Here is a 15,749-nt window from a genome sequence, read left to right as displayed (position 1 = left end):
TGTCTGGCAATCAACGCAGTACTTCATGCCTCTCTTCTTTCAGGAAGTTCGAGGATTTTCACCCTTCGGGAGTGCGATGTTGACTTTACCCTATGTTCTTGCCCAAAGTATCGCAGGCGCAATATCTGGGCCCGTGATGAGTCGCTTTGCTAGGTTCGCCCAAGACGGTCGACCTTACTCTTACTATATTCTAACTCCAATTATTAGATTCACACCAGTACTACGCATCGGCCTCTTTCTTTGGTCTATCGGCGCTGGCCTTCGCCTCTTATTCAAACGAGATAGTTGTATTTTTGTATATGCGGTGGTCCTTGCTATCGAAGGTGCAGGTGTCGGATTTACTCATCAGCCAGGTAAGAATGGCACAAAAAAGACATTGGACACAACTTATTATTGTTACCTGCGAGACTTAGGCTTAGTAGCTGTTCAGGCTCTGGCTAGAGCGGAAGATCGTGCTGTGGCTACGTCCACACGCAATCTACTGCGATCACTAGGGTCTGTCTTCGGTGTCGCCATCTCAACCGCAGCCCAACGTGCTGCCATGCAGTCCGCTTTGCACCATTCAAGTCCATTCAATACTATACATTCTGGGGCTTTATCCGGCCAGGGAAATAGAATTGAAGAAAGCTCTGACCTAGAACATTCACGAAACCTGGATGCAAAGATGGCAGGGTTTCGAATTGTCTTTGTCAGTTTAGTACCATTGATTTCTTTGTGTTTTGTAGGTAACTTTTTGGTAAATGATGTCACACTGAGTGAAAATTGCGTCGACAAAGAGGTTTTAATAGATGAAGGTGTGTTCTGCATTGTTTCTGTTCTCGTTGTTCTTTGCTTTATAACGACTGGGCCGGTCAGCGCTGAAAGATCCGAATCTAGGATCACCCGAGTCCCCTGACAGTGGCTCAGAAGTCAATTCACACGAAGCCTCCAGGGCTGAGAGGAGCGATTGCGCTAAATAACTGCAAATGCATGCTATCTTGTTATGGACTTTCTTTCGAACTTGTAGTTCGACTCTGCAGGCTCCGAGGTGATGACCGACCCGATGCCAACCTTAAAGGGAAACGTGGGAGATAGGAAACATGCTGAAGGTGGAAGAATGATACCGGCCCGCTGATAGACGGCTAGAATAAGGTAAATTACATAGCATTAACTATCACAACCCCTACTAATATGAGTGTTGCAAGCTTATGTATTAGGAGGTGCATCTCATATGGAATAAAACAACCGAATAAGCTCATATCTGACACTCATATGCATGAAATTATTGGCCTTGATTTATCTCGAGATCTGGCAGCCGAATGGTATCTAATAATACCTGTTGCAGCTGCTCGGTCAAATCAAAATAATCCGTGGGAGCTCCACCAGCTCAAAATTCAGCTCGCGTTCCAAAAAAAGAAAAACGGGGCATCATTTCAAGTGCTTTTGCAAGCGAAATGAATCACATTGGCGTAAAACCCATCATCTGAAAATTCCTGTTTCTGGCAGATTTTAGTAGCCCATCACTGCCTAGTAAGGTTAAACCCGCGTGGAGGGCAAAAAGTCTAGAAGTCGGTCGCTGGAGACCAACTAGACCACCAGGGGTAATTCATGGCCGACTAGCGTCCCGTTCCGACGGGCCCTTCTGGACCTTCCTCAACGGTTTTTTCAAGCCCTGCAGATATTTCGGATACCACAGAGATTTCCACATGTTTTCCCCGCGTCGGACGAGCACCGAGACCCCGACCGGACGTACATACCACGCGTTCTCCCTTAACCTGAAACTGGCGAAAAACATTAGCTGAAACTATTTGTATCAGTTCTCGGGTGCGTCTCAGTGATTTGAGTTCACCATTGAACTATCTCTCTCTTTTCACGTGCAAATGTTTACTCCGAGCCCGCTATTACCGAGTCTAACCAGTTGAGAATGGCAGATCTGAGAAGATGAATCGGAGATATCTTGTTGGGGGTGGTTATTCTCGGTAGGTTTTTTCTTGGTTATGCTATAATAGCTATGGGCGTTAGAGGCAATCAAAACCAGTTGTTCCTTTCTTTTCTCTTCCTTTTTTTAAACTGGGTTAGGTTGAGTATTCTCTCCGAGTCTTTTAATTTTATTACTAGCGAGAGAAGTAAAAAAAAGTATTTCTAACAAGGCCGCAAATCTTTGACGATTATTCTAGGAACAAACAAAACATTCTTAGGTGGTCAAGGTTAAAGGTACCATAAACCATGGTCGACAGCCTGTCAGTCGGTGGTTCAGGCCGGTTTCGGAAAGTAAACAAATTTGAACATTTGACAGATGCGGTCGGCCAAGAAAATGCCCATTGATATTCAAACAGAGTCACTTTGGGAAATCTGATATACCCTGTGATCATTGTGCAGGTTTTCATCTAAGTCAAGATGCTAGGCTCTCGCGTCCTATCAGCCAAAAGCCATTTACTCCGCTGTTCTTCCACGGGACAGTTTCAATATATCCAAGCTGATCAGCTTGAGGTCTCACCTGGTGGTGAGTACTGATATTATCAGCCAGGCAGCGGATACATGTCGCGCATCGAGACCGAATACCTTCTCAATGAAGCACTTCACAATAATTCAATGGCAGATCTACTACCCAACTATGTCGAGCCCTTTGCCTTGACACCTAGTACCGGGGGCACGGCCATTGATTCCAATGGCAAAATTTACTACAGCGATGGCGACCGACAGGAGATCTGGGTCCTAGCGCCTAATGGGACTACCTCATTGTTGGCCCGAGATCACAGGCTTTTGTGGATAGACGCTTTGTGGCTGGGCACACAGCAGCGTCTGTGGATGTGTGCATCGCAGCTCAATCGTGGCGACCTCTTTTTGCCACCTGGTAATCAGATCAATACCATTAAGAAACCTATTTACATCTATACCATCGATGATGGTCGCAGGCCACATACATTGGATCATACCTGAGAGAGATGGCAGGTTGACAATAACTTGAAATACTTACTAATAATGAACCTTGATACTCCCCGCACGAATATGTGCATGTAACGTCAGTCGAACTTTAAAGTGAGAAGGTTTGTGTCTAGTAGAAATTTACTTCTTGGGGGAAACATTTTCAAAATTGAATGTGAAATAAAATGAACCCTTTTTTTTCGTGGACTGGTATCCAAGGCACTACTACAAAGTACTAAGGCACTAGAATCAAGTAAGACTGTTCATTATTATTTTAAATCTTTACTATATTATACATTTTCCCTCTCAAACCTGTGATGGTGATACCCTTCATTAAGATCGTTCTCTGCAGCGGTTCGAATGACCTCGAACGTCTGGTGAACACCCACTTCCATTCTTCCGGGAAGAGGAGGGTGATGCACGTTCAAGCCTTCTTCGCTACTGCTCGGGCTGGACGGCCTTGGCCAGGACTTCTTTGAGTCTCTTTGGCTCTCGATGTTCGTCACCATGACTGAGACCTTATCGGGCCTTAAGTCGCCTCCTTCAGCTTGGCTAATTGACCCCAATGGTAGTGATGCACCATGCGCTCCGCTGAGACCGCCGCCGGTACGGCGCCCGTATGATTGTTTGGGAAAGCCGGCTGAGTATGATGGGTCGGCGCGCGTGCCGAACCAGTGACGGAGGAGGGGGCGGAGGGTCGCGAGACTGCCGGCGGTAATTCCTAGACCAATCTCAATATTCGACCAGTATGCGATTTGGACAGTCGAAACTTTGGCATATTGTTAGTATTATTTTCAATGAGAAGGTTGGTGTAAGACGGGAGAAACTTGACGTACATAAAAAGTCGTTCAGATCAAGGAAGGTCTTGACGAACGGGATGCGAACAATAACAGCGGAGGAGGCACTATGAATCTGGTCAGTCGTATATCCCAGAGTCTTGGAGGAGGGCGTTCACATACATGCAAGCCATACTCAAAATGCCAATCACCGCAACCTTCGTCTGTGTCTTCATTTGTAGTTGGTGGACGACGAAAATGGGTAAAATGCCGACAGTGAAATCACAAACGGCAGCGAAGATACTGTAAACGTATGTCATGGCGACTATGATTTCCATGTTGATACAAAAGCCTTCGCCTTCAACGTTGACGACTGGGTGTTTGGCCATCCGGGTCCAGAAGTATGACAGTGGCTTGCATTGTAAGAGCATGAGGAACATGAAAACAAGGCCAGCCAAAACGGTCAAGGCCATGACCGAGTAAAGAGTCCACATGTGTGTTTTCTTGATGCAGATACGCATCAAGAAAATGCAAATCGAAATCTTGCAGAAAATCGATGAAAAACAGAATGCAATTTCACATAACCACCAATACTTTTGAAGACAAGAATGTTAGTACTTTTGGCTTTTTGGTCAGAACATAGATTTAGCTGGTTTGATTTACCTTCATTGCGACCACTCGCTCCTCAGGGAGGACATTATACCAGTGTCGCCCATTTCCGTGGAGACCCGCCCCGATCATGGATGCTGAAAACAGTATATAACAGGCCTATTTAGATCAGTTTAGAGGGCTGTAGACGGGAACAAAGAGAGCGGTTAATTTACCATAGCCACTACCATCGAGCCATCATCCCAGCCGAACGCCTTCACTAGGCGGAGTCGGACATAGCATCGGAGTGCCACTGTGATAAACGCTATCGTCATAAAAGTAGCTGCAACAGCTATAATCGCCCCATTTTGATGATCCTCAACGGTACCCATAACGCCGATTGTCAGGGCAAAGGAAGATCAGTGGAATAATTTGCCCTGAGCCTCGCATCCAAGCAAAGGAATAGTTAACGAGGGCTCTGGAAAAGTGGAATTCGCAGAGTTAAAGAGCGTTTCGTGTCAGGGGCAAACTTGTATGTAGTACGCTAGACTCCATAACTCTGTCTTCGACAGGGCCAGAACGGGGTAAGTAAATATTTCTAGCGTGAAGCCACACACGGCATCAAGCACAACTTGACCAAACACAAAGTGCCGGACGCAGGAATTTCTCGGGCTACCGGGGGGGACCCGCTTCCCATGATGCGTCCCACAAGTGGCAAGTGGCTCAAGAATATTCATCTCCGACAAAGAGGGTCTCGTGTACGCTAACAAGGTGAATTTTAAGGGGCCTTTGGAGCTAACGGCCGCGGTTTAGCGTGATTCGGGTTGGCAAGCGGTGCAGATCCACTAGACGCGGGACGGCCATACCGTGAATGGAACCACAAGCCATTTGGAAATACCTGTTCATGAATTACCGAGGTTTTCCTCACCGGCAGTGTATATTCCCTCTTTTGGATTGGTGGGAACCGTGGAGAGGTTGACAGGGGGCGGGTCCATCAAGATCCGGATTTTGACAGTTTTGACAGTTCCAATGACAGCCGAAGAACCGCTGGACGGGATCCGACCCAAACTCACTCCACAGAGGTTTGTCGAGTTAATATCGGAATAGATTGGCGAGCTATTCTTGACACGTTCGTTCTCTGGGACAAACTACCGCACCACACTTAAAATCCTTTTCGGGGGAATCCCGGCTAAGAAGGATCAGTAGGCGCGGATCAGTGGGTTGGCGTATTTTTATATGGGGCGCACTTTGAGCTTGACTCCAACACGTGATAGCCTAGGGCTCGAAATATCTACTTGGCGTCGATCCCTCGTGGACAATCTTATTGTGGGTGCCCTGGGTGGCCCTGGCCAAAGGGAGGAGTAGGGGGTATCCGTATGCGTGGGGAGCACAATGGGGAGAGAACAAGGTCGAACCCGCAGAACCTTATGAGGCTGACGGTGTACACCCAGACTATCATTACCAAGGTTCGGTTATCGAGCCTTGACAGGACTACTTTCTTCTGGGCCGCGTGCGAGTCGTCGGAACTGGGGATACATCTTCCGGTCCATGAGATCTACATGCGGAATACTCGGAGCCTGAGTCATGTCTTAAACTAAATGTCGAACGTCGAATCAATTAATGTCATTTATGTATTTACGAAGCACTAATGATATCTATAAAGCCCTAAAGAAGTAGCATCGCAGATCAAGCGGGAAGGTCGAATGACAAAGACCGCTTCACGCGATTCCATGCCGAGTCTTGCTCGGGCTTTGGGTTAGCGATACGATCCCATTCGCCATTGAACGCATTGACGAGCCAGCTCGAAAGACCTACGATCCGTATTAGTTCAGTTCCATTCCGTTCCTTCTGGGTGGGTTATCAAGCAACTCACGTTCATAGACCAGTGTGTGGCCATTGTGGAAAAAGATGCTGTGATCTGAATCGGGGAACACCTGCATATCGTAGTTGTCGATATTCGCCAAATCGAGCTTGTCGATCAAAACAAGTGTATTTTGGAGGTGGACATTGTCATCGGCGACACCGTGCATGATCAAGAATCGCGTGTTCTCGCCCAAGGCCGCAGCGTCGGAGATCGTCGCATTCTCGTAGCCTTCGAGGTTGTGCTGCGGTGTGTGCATATAGCGTTCTGTGTATATAGAGTCTGTGATTGAAAGTCACGTTAGCCGTCTAATTCCAGTCCGATCAAGTCAAGCAGTTATCAGATTACCATAATATCTCCAATCGGTGACAGGTGCTACAGCCATGCCATACTGGAATGTCTGGCCAGCATCCTGTTCGAGGATCTTCAAAGTCATGAACCCGCCATAGCTCCAGCCCCACACAGCCATGCGGCCTTCATCGACATATGGCTTGTCGGCCCAGATCTTTGCTGTTTCGATCTGATCGTTCGCTTCGTAGTGGCCCAAGTTGCCACGGACGATGCATCGGGCGTCCCGTCCAATGAAACCTGTACCCCGTCCATCGACGGTGACAACGATATAGCCAAGGCTCGAAGCGACGTATGATTGGAAGTCGACCGTAAACTTGCGGTCAACTGTTTGGGACCCGGGTCCACCATACAGGAAGAAGAGCACGGGATATTTCTTAGACGGGTTGAAGTGTGGCGGCCGGCGCTCAAGCACTTGGAGGGTATACCCGTCGATCGTCACGTTAGTGTATACCTCTGCAGGTAGTGCGTAATCCTCGACCATCTCAATGAGGTGCGGGTTCTCTTCAATAGTGTCTTCAATCTCCAATTTATCACCATCGGTGCTAATTATGGCTTGCCAGGGTACCGCGGGTCCCTTGGAAGTAAGCAGTCCATATCCAGAGCCTTCTGAGAATGAGATACCAAAGTACCCAGGCTTGGATGTATCGGTCAAGGGTCGAAGATCAGATCCATCAAGCTTGACCGAGTATACATGCCGTTCAGTCGGCGCTTCCTGGGTTGATACGAAGTAAACCAAGTTTTTCTTCAAATCAACGGCAGATGGTGCGCTGACGACTTCCCATTTTCCTTTTGTAAGCATTTTGGGCTCTGAGCTATCAATGGGAGAAAAGTATGCCAAATGGTCATAGCCTTCGTGGATGACAGTATCGATGTATCCATCCTCTGGTCGGCCATTTTTCGGGTCTGCGGGAATGAAACGAGTCGACTGCGAGGGCTCAACCCAGCCACCATCCAAGGCAGCAATGTCCTCTGTCCGAGAAAGCTTTCCAGTTCGAGTCTTGGTGTCGAGAACAAAGATCTTAACAACGTCACTCTCACGATTGGTCTCGCGAATAAGAACGTTGCCTCCGTTCCCCCAGACAATTTCAATGATGATCCGGTCATCATCAGCAAAATCGTCCGGCATGGCGATAGAGAAAACCTCGTTCTTTTCGACATCATAGAATTGCAAGTCCACCACTGGGTTGGGTGCTCCAGACTTGGGATACTTGATTTGTCGGACCTCTGGATAATTCTCCAGGCCAGGTTCCGGAGCCTTGCCTGAAGGGCGAGACAGGAAGTACTGAACCGGGTATTCGGGAACAGCAGTCTCGTTGGTGCGCAGGAAAGTCAGGAACTTTCCATCTTGCGACCACCAAGTGCCAGTTTTACCCTGGAAGACCTCTTCTTCATAAACCCAATCGGGAACACCATAGAAGAGGTCGTCACCACCGTTTTTGGTGATAGGAATAACCTCCAATGAAGACAGTTTCCGCAAAAAGACATTATTCTCGCGGACAAAAACAACGGCATCAGACTGGGGCGACCAAACAGCCAGCTGAACCCGATCACTCAAGTCACTGTGGTCCAGCGGCTCCGCCTCCTGAGTCGCGACATCCATAATCCAATATTTGCCATAGAAAGAGTGTCTCCAATTACTCTTGTAGTCAGACATGATCAAAACTTTCTCCAAATTCGGGCTCGGCCAAGTCATGGCCGGCCTGACGAGTTCGCCATCAACCCGGAACTCGGCTTTGTCCATCAAGACACGGGTTTCCAGAGCACCCGACTTGTTTTTGCGGCTTCGAATATCCTCCACTCGCAAAAAGCCATCTCCACTTTCGCCTTGTTCCACCAACAGTCCATCTTCACCATTTGGCCCAGCAATCCAGGAAATGGCATGCGACCGCGGTAACCACTCCCCCTTCAACATCTGCTCCAATGTGACGGATCGTCCGTAGCTAGTGCCTCCGGTAGCAGAGTGCGGATCGTGAATAGTAACGGTTGAGGTAGACGAGAGTGCCGCGGTGCCGGGTCGCTCCGACGTCAAGAACAGCACGAAGGCGAGCAGCCAACCACCAACACAGAGCAAGCCCAAGGCCCAGAGAGCGCGACGCATCCGACTCGACACGGCTGCTGTCTTCTTCCGGCCTGGTAGGAATGGCTCGTCCGAACCTTCATTTGGCCCATCTTCCATATCGTAGTATCGTTGTCCCTGTCCCTCCCCTTCTCCTCCTTGATTGTCGGCTAGCATGCTTGCCTTGTGAGCTTCGAGGAAAGTCGCCGAGGCGACCGACAAGCCCGAATCGGTGGTAGCTTGCGAGGCGAGTGAATTCGATCGCCGACTAGTTAAGGGCACGGCCTCGGAGCTGCCTTCGTCTTCGAGCTTCCCCATGGTTGTCGAAGCTGCGGTGACTCGTGAGGCTGAGGTTGGATTGCTTATCGGTGGGACCTCCGAGTCGGGGCGGCCTCGGGTTTGGTGGATCCGCGGGCAAGCGCGGCACTTGGCACTGAGAGATACTCGTATACAAGCACCACAGCCAACTTGAACTTGAAGATTTCTGATTCTCACTCGAATTCTCACTCGGCACTGAGCGAAGTTGCCAAGATAAATGTCCTAGCAGGCGTATCGTATTCGTGAGGTGCAGGACGCGTGTATCGCGTATTCCAAGTTGTGTTGCTTAGTGTGCACACAAAGCACTCGCATCCATGGCAGACTCGGACCGGAGAAAAGGTCTTATTGAGACCCCTTTTTGGTCAAGCTTTTTCTGGTGTGGACATGGTTCGTTCGATTATAATCTCCCAAGATAGTGCTCAATAAGAGATTCCATCCTGCCAGTGGTCTGAAAGTCGCCGTCCACTGATGGTGGCGGGCGAATGGCGCATATAGATGCATTTTGGGGGAGTGTGGCGAGGATAAATAGGACTCGGAATTGATAAGAGAGAAACCAACAAAAAGGTCCAAGCTTGAAAGCATTGAGATTTGGCTGGAATTTCTGAACGCTGGAAGCATGTTCAACTTGAAGTTCATTAACGAGAAAGTGGTGGTGGTGCCCACCTGCAGGTGGATGCTGTTTCTTTGGTCACCCGCCAAACAAACTTCCTTCCCCCCTGGGGCCCGCTGGAACACTCCAGGCTCCAGGGCTGACAACTTCAAGTAGCCCTGGAGTGGGTTCATACGAAATTCAAGTTTAAAGGGGATCATGGACTTCAAGGCTTTATCTTTCGACAGCTTTTAATAGTGGCCTGGCCCACTGACACTATATATATACTTGAGCTCAGGCCAGTGGGCCCGTGGTCCAATGTTCAAGTTTAGACCAAAAGATCCAAGACAGTAGTACTACCCAGGTGGGACTTGAATGGCGATTACAAGAGCTGCATCCTACTAGCCGAGAAAGAATTATGAAAGGACATGACAATCGGACTTTTGATGAAAATGTCCCAACCGCAAGATCTATGTGAAAACGGATATTTTTTGGTAGTAATTACTCGTCGCGAGGCCATCGCGGTTCATCATACAGCTCTAGGCAGAGGTCCCTGAAGCCATCTACCGCGACAGAGCAATGTCGTCAATTCTCAAGATCATCTTCACGGTCTCCGCAGCCAGCTCAATCGCGCTGGTGCTGACCAACAGAGGCTGCAGAATGTTCTCCTCCGTGATATCATCCTTGACACCGCCGCTGCGGATGCTGACACCAGCATTGTACTGGCCTTGTGCGTGACGGTGGCGCAGCTCGGTGACAACCTTGATCGAGTTCAGACCAGCGTTCTCCGCCAGAGTGGTGGGGATGACCTCCATGGCATCCGCGAACGCCTTCCAGCAAATGGCTTCGGTGCCAGTGAGCTCACGGGCACGCATGGCAAGGGTGTGAGCAACCTGGACCTCGGGAGCACCACCACCAGCAATCATGGCGCGCTTCTTGACGAGACAACGGATGACACAGAGGGCATCGTGGAGGGAACGCTCGGCCTCATCGAGAATCAGGCGGTTGGCACCGCGGGCGACGATGGAGACGGTCTGGCTGACAGGGTTGACGGGGGCCTTGATACCAGTGATCTTGACGTAACGGGCACCGGAAGACTGAACCTCCTCGATAAGGTCAGCAGTACCAAGCTTGTCCTCGGTGAAGCTGTCGACGTTGGCAACGGGCTTGCAGCCGAGAGACTTGCACAGGAACTCGACCTCATCGCGCTCGATGTCCTTGATGGCGAGGATCTTAAGGCGAGAAAGGAAGTGCAGGGAGAGTTCGTTAACGGCGTCGCGGAGGATCGACTTCTGAATCAGAAGCACGTTACACTTGGTCTTTTGGATCTTCTTGACCATGTTGAGCAGATACTGGCGCTCCTCCTTCAGGATCTTGTCCATCTGGCGGTAGTCGTTGACGACGATTTGGTTCTCCATCTGAGAGGGGTCAGTTTTGTCGTCCTTCTGAAAAGGGAATAAGAAAAAAGAAAACCGGGCGGGCCACATACATCAGGCTTGGGAGGGCTGAGCTGGAACTGGATGAGACCTATCCGGGCCTTCTCAATTCTTGTCGGGCCACCGCTGTTCTTGATGACGGGCTGGTTCAAGACCAGGCCTTCGATCATCTCACTATCTTCAATGGTACCTCCAACCTTCTTCACGATACGGATGTTGCGCAGGTCAACGTTCTCGGCGGTCTTGGGGTCGATAACCTTCAAGACGGAGTCCACGGCCATAGGGCCCAGAAGACCGGAGTGCTGGGAAACAATCTTGGAGGAGAGGGAGGTAGAGGCGGCTTGGATGAGAGTAGCGCGGTCGGTCAGGTTAATAGGACGGGACATGTTGTGGAGGATCTCGACAGCGGCGTTGGCAGCGCGCTGGAAGGACTCGGAGATGACGGTGGGGTGAACGCCCTTGGACAGCAGGCGATCAGCAGCACCGAGAAGGCTGCCAGCAATGACAACGACGGAGGTTGTACCATCACCAGCCTCGACATCCTGTGCAGCACTGAGGTCAACCAGCATACGAGCAGCGGGGTGCATGACGCTCATATCCTTCAGCATAGTGTTGCCATCGTTGGTCTGCGGGGGGAGGGGGTCAGTCGGAGGGGTCATCGGAGGATAGGCATGGAAATGGAATTGCGTACGATAATGGTGTTTCCCTTGGCGGTTTGGATCTGTGCCAGTATTAGAATCCCGTTGCCATTCACTCATTGTGGTGTACTTACCATCTTATCCATACCCCTGGGTCCCAAAGACTGTGATTCTCCGTTAGCCCCTCATCTCCGAATAATTTATAAATGTGAGCGGGTTTGATAAGCGTACAGTTCGAATGGCATCGGCGACAGCTATTCAACGGTTAGCTGAATCTTCGCATCACATCTAAAGTCGTTTTGACATACCTCGAGCAGCGAGAATGTTGGATGATCGCACGGCCATAGGCTTCTCCTTGTCCTGTCCGGTCATTAGCACGGAGCCCACACAAACAGTCCTTTTTTTTCAGGGGCGCACCTTGAAGGTAGTGGGGGCAGCGCCTCCCTGGGACACTGCAGCTGCCATATTGAATGTGAATATTCAAAAGCAGAAATGAAACAGAAAGGGGAGAGTGATGTTGGCGGAGATGGAGAAGACTGAGGAAATTCTGCGAGGTTCGGGGGGCGGTGATGAAGCTTGGCGTTGATTAGTGAGTTTCCAGTTGCAGTTGCCGCTGGAGAGCTTCGGCCACCACAGCTCTCAACTCGACATCATCATCCTCCATCCAACTTCCCTCCAATCCACCCAATCCCCGGAGTTCTCTCGATTTCGAATCTCGATTCTACCCAAATCCTCACATTTAGTCACTTGTCCGCTACATTCGATACTTCCGCAGCTCTCCAGCCCGAGGCTGTCAACACATCACCATGCCTAGCGCGACAGGCCAGAACTGGGAGAAGTACCAGAAGAACTTCGCTGATGATGAGGAGCCCGAGAAGAAGATCACACCCCTCTCAGACGAGTGAGTTGCCCATTGTTCAAGTATTCCGGGGATGCTGCTGAGCTCCGGTGGTGATGGTGGTGGTGGTGGTGATGGTGACTGACGTCTTTGGCAGTGACATTGCGGTACTTAAGACTTACGGAGCCGCTCCCTACGCCAACGCCCTCAAGAAGCTCGAGAAGGATATCAAAGACAAACAAAACAGCGTCAACGAGAAGGTCGGCGTGAAGGTAATTATTACACTGCCAGCTACCTCGACCCCTTTGGAAAACCCCAGAGCTCACACGCGCATCAGGAATCCGACACAGGTCTTGCACCTCCACACCTTTGGGATGTCGCCGCCGACCGACAACGGATGGCGGAAGAGCAGCCCTTGCAAGTAGCTCGCTGCACGAAGATTATTCAGGATGAGAAGGATGCCGACAAGAGCAAATATGTCATCAACGTCAAGCAGATCGCCAAGTTTGTCGTCAATCTAGGAGAGCGCGTTAGTCCGACAGATATTGAGGAAGGCATGCGAGTTGGGTAAGTGCTTCCTTACGATGATGAGCGGGCCTCAAGGCGACGGATACTGACTACTGGTCCCAACAGTGTCGATAGGAATAAATACCAGATCATGCTGCCACTTCCTCCCAAGATCGACCCCAGCGTGACGATGATGACTGTTGAAGATAAGCCCGATGTTACATACGGCGATGTTGGTGGTTGCAAAGAGCAGATTGAGAAGCTACGAGAAGTCGTTGAGATGCCCTTGCTATCACCAGAGCGATTTGTGAACCTGGGAATCGACCCGCCCAAGGGTGCCCTGCTTTACGGCCCTCCCGGTACCGGAAAGACCCTCTGCGCTCGTGCCGTCGCCAACCGAACAGACGCAACCTTCATCCGTGTTATTGGTAGCGAGCTGGTCCAGAAGTACGTTGGTGAAGGTGCCCGAATGGTCCGTGAATTGTTCGAGATGGCACGCACTAAGAAGGCGTGCATTATCTTCTTCGACGAAATCGATGCTGTCGGTGGTGCCCGTTTCGACGATGGTGCTGGTGGTGACAACGAAGTCCAGCGTACCATGCTGGAACTCATTACCCAGTTGGATGGTTTCGACTCCCGTGGTAACATCAAGGTCATGTTCGCTACTAACCGACCTTCCACATTGGACCCTGCCCTGATGCGTCCTGGTCGTATCGACCGAAAGATCGAGTTCTCTCTTCCTGACGTCGAGGGCCGAGCCAACATTCTCCGAATTCACGCCAAGAGCATGTCTGTCGAGCGGGATATCCGATGGGAGCTGATTTCCCGCCTGTGCCCCAACGCCACCGGTGCCGAACTACGCAGTGTCGCAACTGAGGCTGGTATGTTTGCCATTCGTGCTCGAAGAAAGGTGGCCACCGAGAAGGATTTCCTGGCATCGGTGGAGAAGGTTATCAAGGGTAACCTGAAGTTCAACTCGACGGCGACGTACATGCAATACAACTAGAGCTTGGGAGATTGGTTCTTGCATGGAGCATGGCGGATAGGCTGTACGATCACTTCTAGTTCTTGTCATTTTGAACGAATCTATAATCTACAATACTGTCGATCCCTGTACTTCGTGTAGTATGGTGCTAGTCTATTGGTCGGCCTCGAGTGAAAGGTTCCTACCGCAGCCACGGTAGATGTACCATAGTATTGCTGGTGTGGTGGCGACGGTTTCCTTTTCTGACATGACGCTTTCTCAAATATTCCTACGTGCTCTTGACTCTAACAATTTATGCCATGCATTGTTGCAATTATTCCAGCTCCAATTAATCTTCCCCTGGCGCGTCTCTGGGATGCTCCTGAAAATGAAACTTATCCCATCTCTCGGAATCAAGGACTTAGTTACCATTCAAAAGAACGGCGTAGACACCTATATTTCATATGTTATAGGTCGTCAATAAGCGTGAGATAGATTTTGCGCACCTGCAAGTTTCCACTTCTTACCAAGAGACTCCATTGCGCATCTCATATCATTAAGTGCCTCCAAGCTCTGATGGTGCCCATCAAGATTATAACGATCGTAGAAATACTTAAAGGCGGGATGTCCCCAACACAAGAGAAATGGAGACGCTCTCTTGGTACTAGAATAATCACCACTGTTGTAAATCCTTGTCAAATTGAGACAAGTATGCGCTGATTTGCTCAGTGGGTGACTAGGGTCGTAAATACTGTCAGGTTCGCCATCGCCTGGTTCATCAAAAGAATAAAGTACAAATAGCGCGCTAGAAAAGTTAGATTTGAGACATAGCTGATCTTAGCACCGGGTAATCACCTGTTTATAGTGCTGCGTGCTACACTGACTGAAACGAGCGATGTTTGCAACTCAACTTCCAATACAATAGCTAGTGCGCTGATCGTGCGGTAGAGCTGCGTCCGTCTCATCTGTATTGATTGATCTCCAGATTTTTGGTCAGAAAATAATTGTAGTACTCGACCAACTAGATATGCGGCATGGACCAGTAGACGAAATGTCCCCATGTTGGAACTAGCCGGCGATAAAAGCGTTAAGCTGGCGTCAGGCGATGGGCGCTGTTAATTGTTAGCATGGAGGCTCCAGGACAAAGAAATTCGGATTAAATTACCGATTGTTTCCATGAAGCATCATCTGAAGGGAGTATGTGGTCTTCGTCAGGTTCTCGCAACAAAAGTGGGTGTTGTGGACAACCAAGAGCTATGATGCTAGCATTATGATTTAGCAACCTTGGAACACGTCGAAGAACGTAAAGATAGAATTGACCAACCGCTCCATAACATATACCGACCACCATAAACGTCTTTTTTGCTCAAGGTCTATCCAGTCGGTTGTATTCTTTTGTTCTAGTGTTGCTTCTATCTCAAGAGCCCCTAAATATCGGACACAGCACCCCAGGGTTGTATACGCGGAGGGAAAAATGCCATGTCCAAACTCATAAAAGAGAAGTAGAAGCGAAGCTTGAAGCAGTCTGATAGAGAGCGTACCGTAGATCTCTATAGTCATGAACGATGATTTCACAGCGAGGTACTGCTTGTTTAGCGGTTGGTTTTCGGGGAGAACGTCTGCATTCAACTTGATGCACGCAAGCAAAAGCACATCTTCTGCACTGAGATGACTATTTTCATCCAATAATCTTGTATGAAGCTCATTGAGGGGGATAAATGGTATCCAGGAGTCGACAACATTGGTAAAATTAGAGACCCATTGCTCTTGATTGGTTTGGCCAGGGCCATAGATGTATTTTAAAACATCAGCACCAACGGCGTCACTTTTCAGTGAAGGGGGCACCGTGATAGTTTGACTTGAGCTTCCCAAAAACATTGCTGCGTTGAATCGAACTCTTTTTTGCAACTTCGCTTTCATTTG

The 15,749-nt window shown here is 49.5% G+C and overlaps 6 protein-coding genes across 6 annotated transcripts; 2 read left to right on the top strand and 4 right to left on the bottom strand.

Annotated features, from left to right (window-relative positions):
* Positions 1-2,376: 2,376 nt before the first annotated feature.
* On the top strand, positions 2,377-2,919 carry N7481_012295 (uncharacterized protein; the record flags this gene model as incomplete). The annotated part of the gene is made up of 2 exons (XM_057271514.1): positions 2,377-2,482; positions 2,507-2,919. The coding sequence occupies 2 exons, from the start codon at positions 2,377-2,379 to the stop codon at positions 2,917-2,919; spliced, it is 519 nt and encodes a 172-aa protein (XP_057115702.1).
* A 275-nt stretch (positions 2,920-3,194) lies between these two features.
* On the bottom strand, positions 3,195-4,660 carry N7481_012294 (uncharacterized protein; the record flags this gene model as incomplete). Its single annotated transcript, XM_057271513.1, has 5 exons — positions 3,195-3,673; positions 3,741-3,808; positions 3,864-4,273; positions 4,344-4,448; positions 4,505-4,660. 5 exons carry the CDS (start codon positions 4,658-4,660, stop codon positions 3,195-3,197), a joined length of 1,218 nt encoding a protein of 405 aa, XP_057115701.1.
* Positions 4,661-5,954: 1,294 nt separating this feature from the next.
* On the bottom strand, positions 5,955-8,854 carry dapB (dipeptidyl aminopeptidase dapB; the record flags this gene model as incomplete). The annotated part of the gene is made up of 3 exons (XM_057271512.1): positions 5,955-6,079; positions 6,142-6,411; positions 6,478-8,854. 3 exons carry the CDS (start codon positions 8,852-8,854, stop codon positions 5,955-5,957), a joined length of 2,772 nt encoding a protein of 923 aa, XP_057115700.1.
* Positions 8,855-10,006: 1,152 nt separating this feature from the next.
* Positions 10,007-11,982, bottom strand: N7481_012292 (chaperonin-containing T-complex subunit CCT4; the record flags this gene model as incomplete). The annotated part of the gene is made up of 7 exons (XM_057271511.1): positions 10,007-10,861; positions 10,933-11,505; positions 11,571-11,600; positions 11,652-11,681; positions 11,749-11,771; positions 11,826-11,877; positions 11,935-11,982. 7 exons carry the CDS (start codon positions 11,980-11,982, stop codon positions 10,007-10,009), a joined length of 1,611 nt encoding a protein of 536 aa, XP_057115699.1.
* A 341-nt stretch (positions 11,983-12,323) lies between these two features.
* Positions 12,324-13,868, top strand: rpt1 (proteasome regulatory particle base subunit RPT1; the record flags this gene model as incomplete). Its single annotated transcript, XM_057271510.1, has 4 exons — positions 12,324-12,418; positions 12,513-12,627; positions 12,675-12,922; positions 12,989-13,868. The coding sequence occupies 4 exons, from the start codon at positions 12,324-12,326 to the stop codon at positions 13,866-13,868; spliced, it is 1,338 nt and encodes a 445-aa protein (XP_057115698.1).
* A 1,385-nt stretch (positions 13,869-15,253) lies between these two features.
* Positions 15,254-15,704, bottom strand: N7481_012290 (transcription factor domain-containing protein; the record flags this gene model as incomplete). Its single annotated transcript, XM_057271509.1, is given in 2 exon segments — positions 15,254-15,351; positions 15,368-15,704. The coding sequence occupies 2 exon segments, from the start codon at positions 15,702-15,704 to the stop codon at positions 15,254-15,256; spliced, it is 435 nt and encodes a 144-aa protein (XP_057115697.1).
* Positions 15,705-15,749: the final 45 nt, after the last annotated feature.

Source organism: Penicillium waksmanii (assembly GCF_028829765.1).
Source record: "Penicillium waksmanii strain IBT 27052 chromosome Unknown utg000010l:1.0-3698451.0:1.0-3701458.0, whole genome shotgun sequence".
NCBI lineage: Eukaryota > Fungi > Ascomycota > Eurotiomycetes > Eurotiales > Aspergillaceae > Penicillium > Penicillium waksmanii.
Note: the sequence above shows the minus strand (reverse complement) of the source record. Positions and strands in the feature narration are given on the sequence as shown.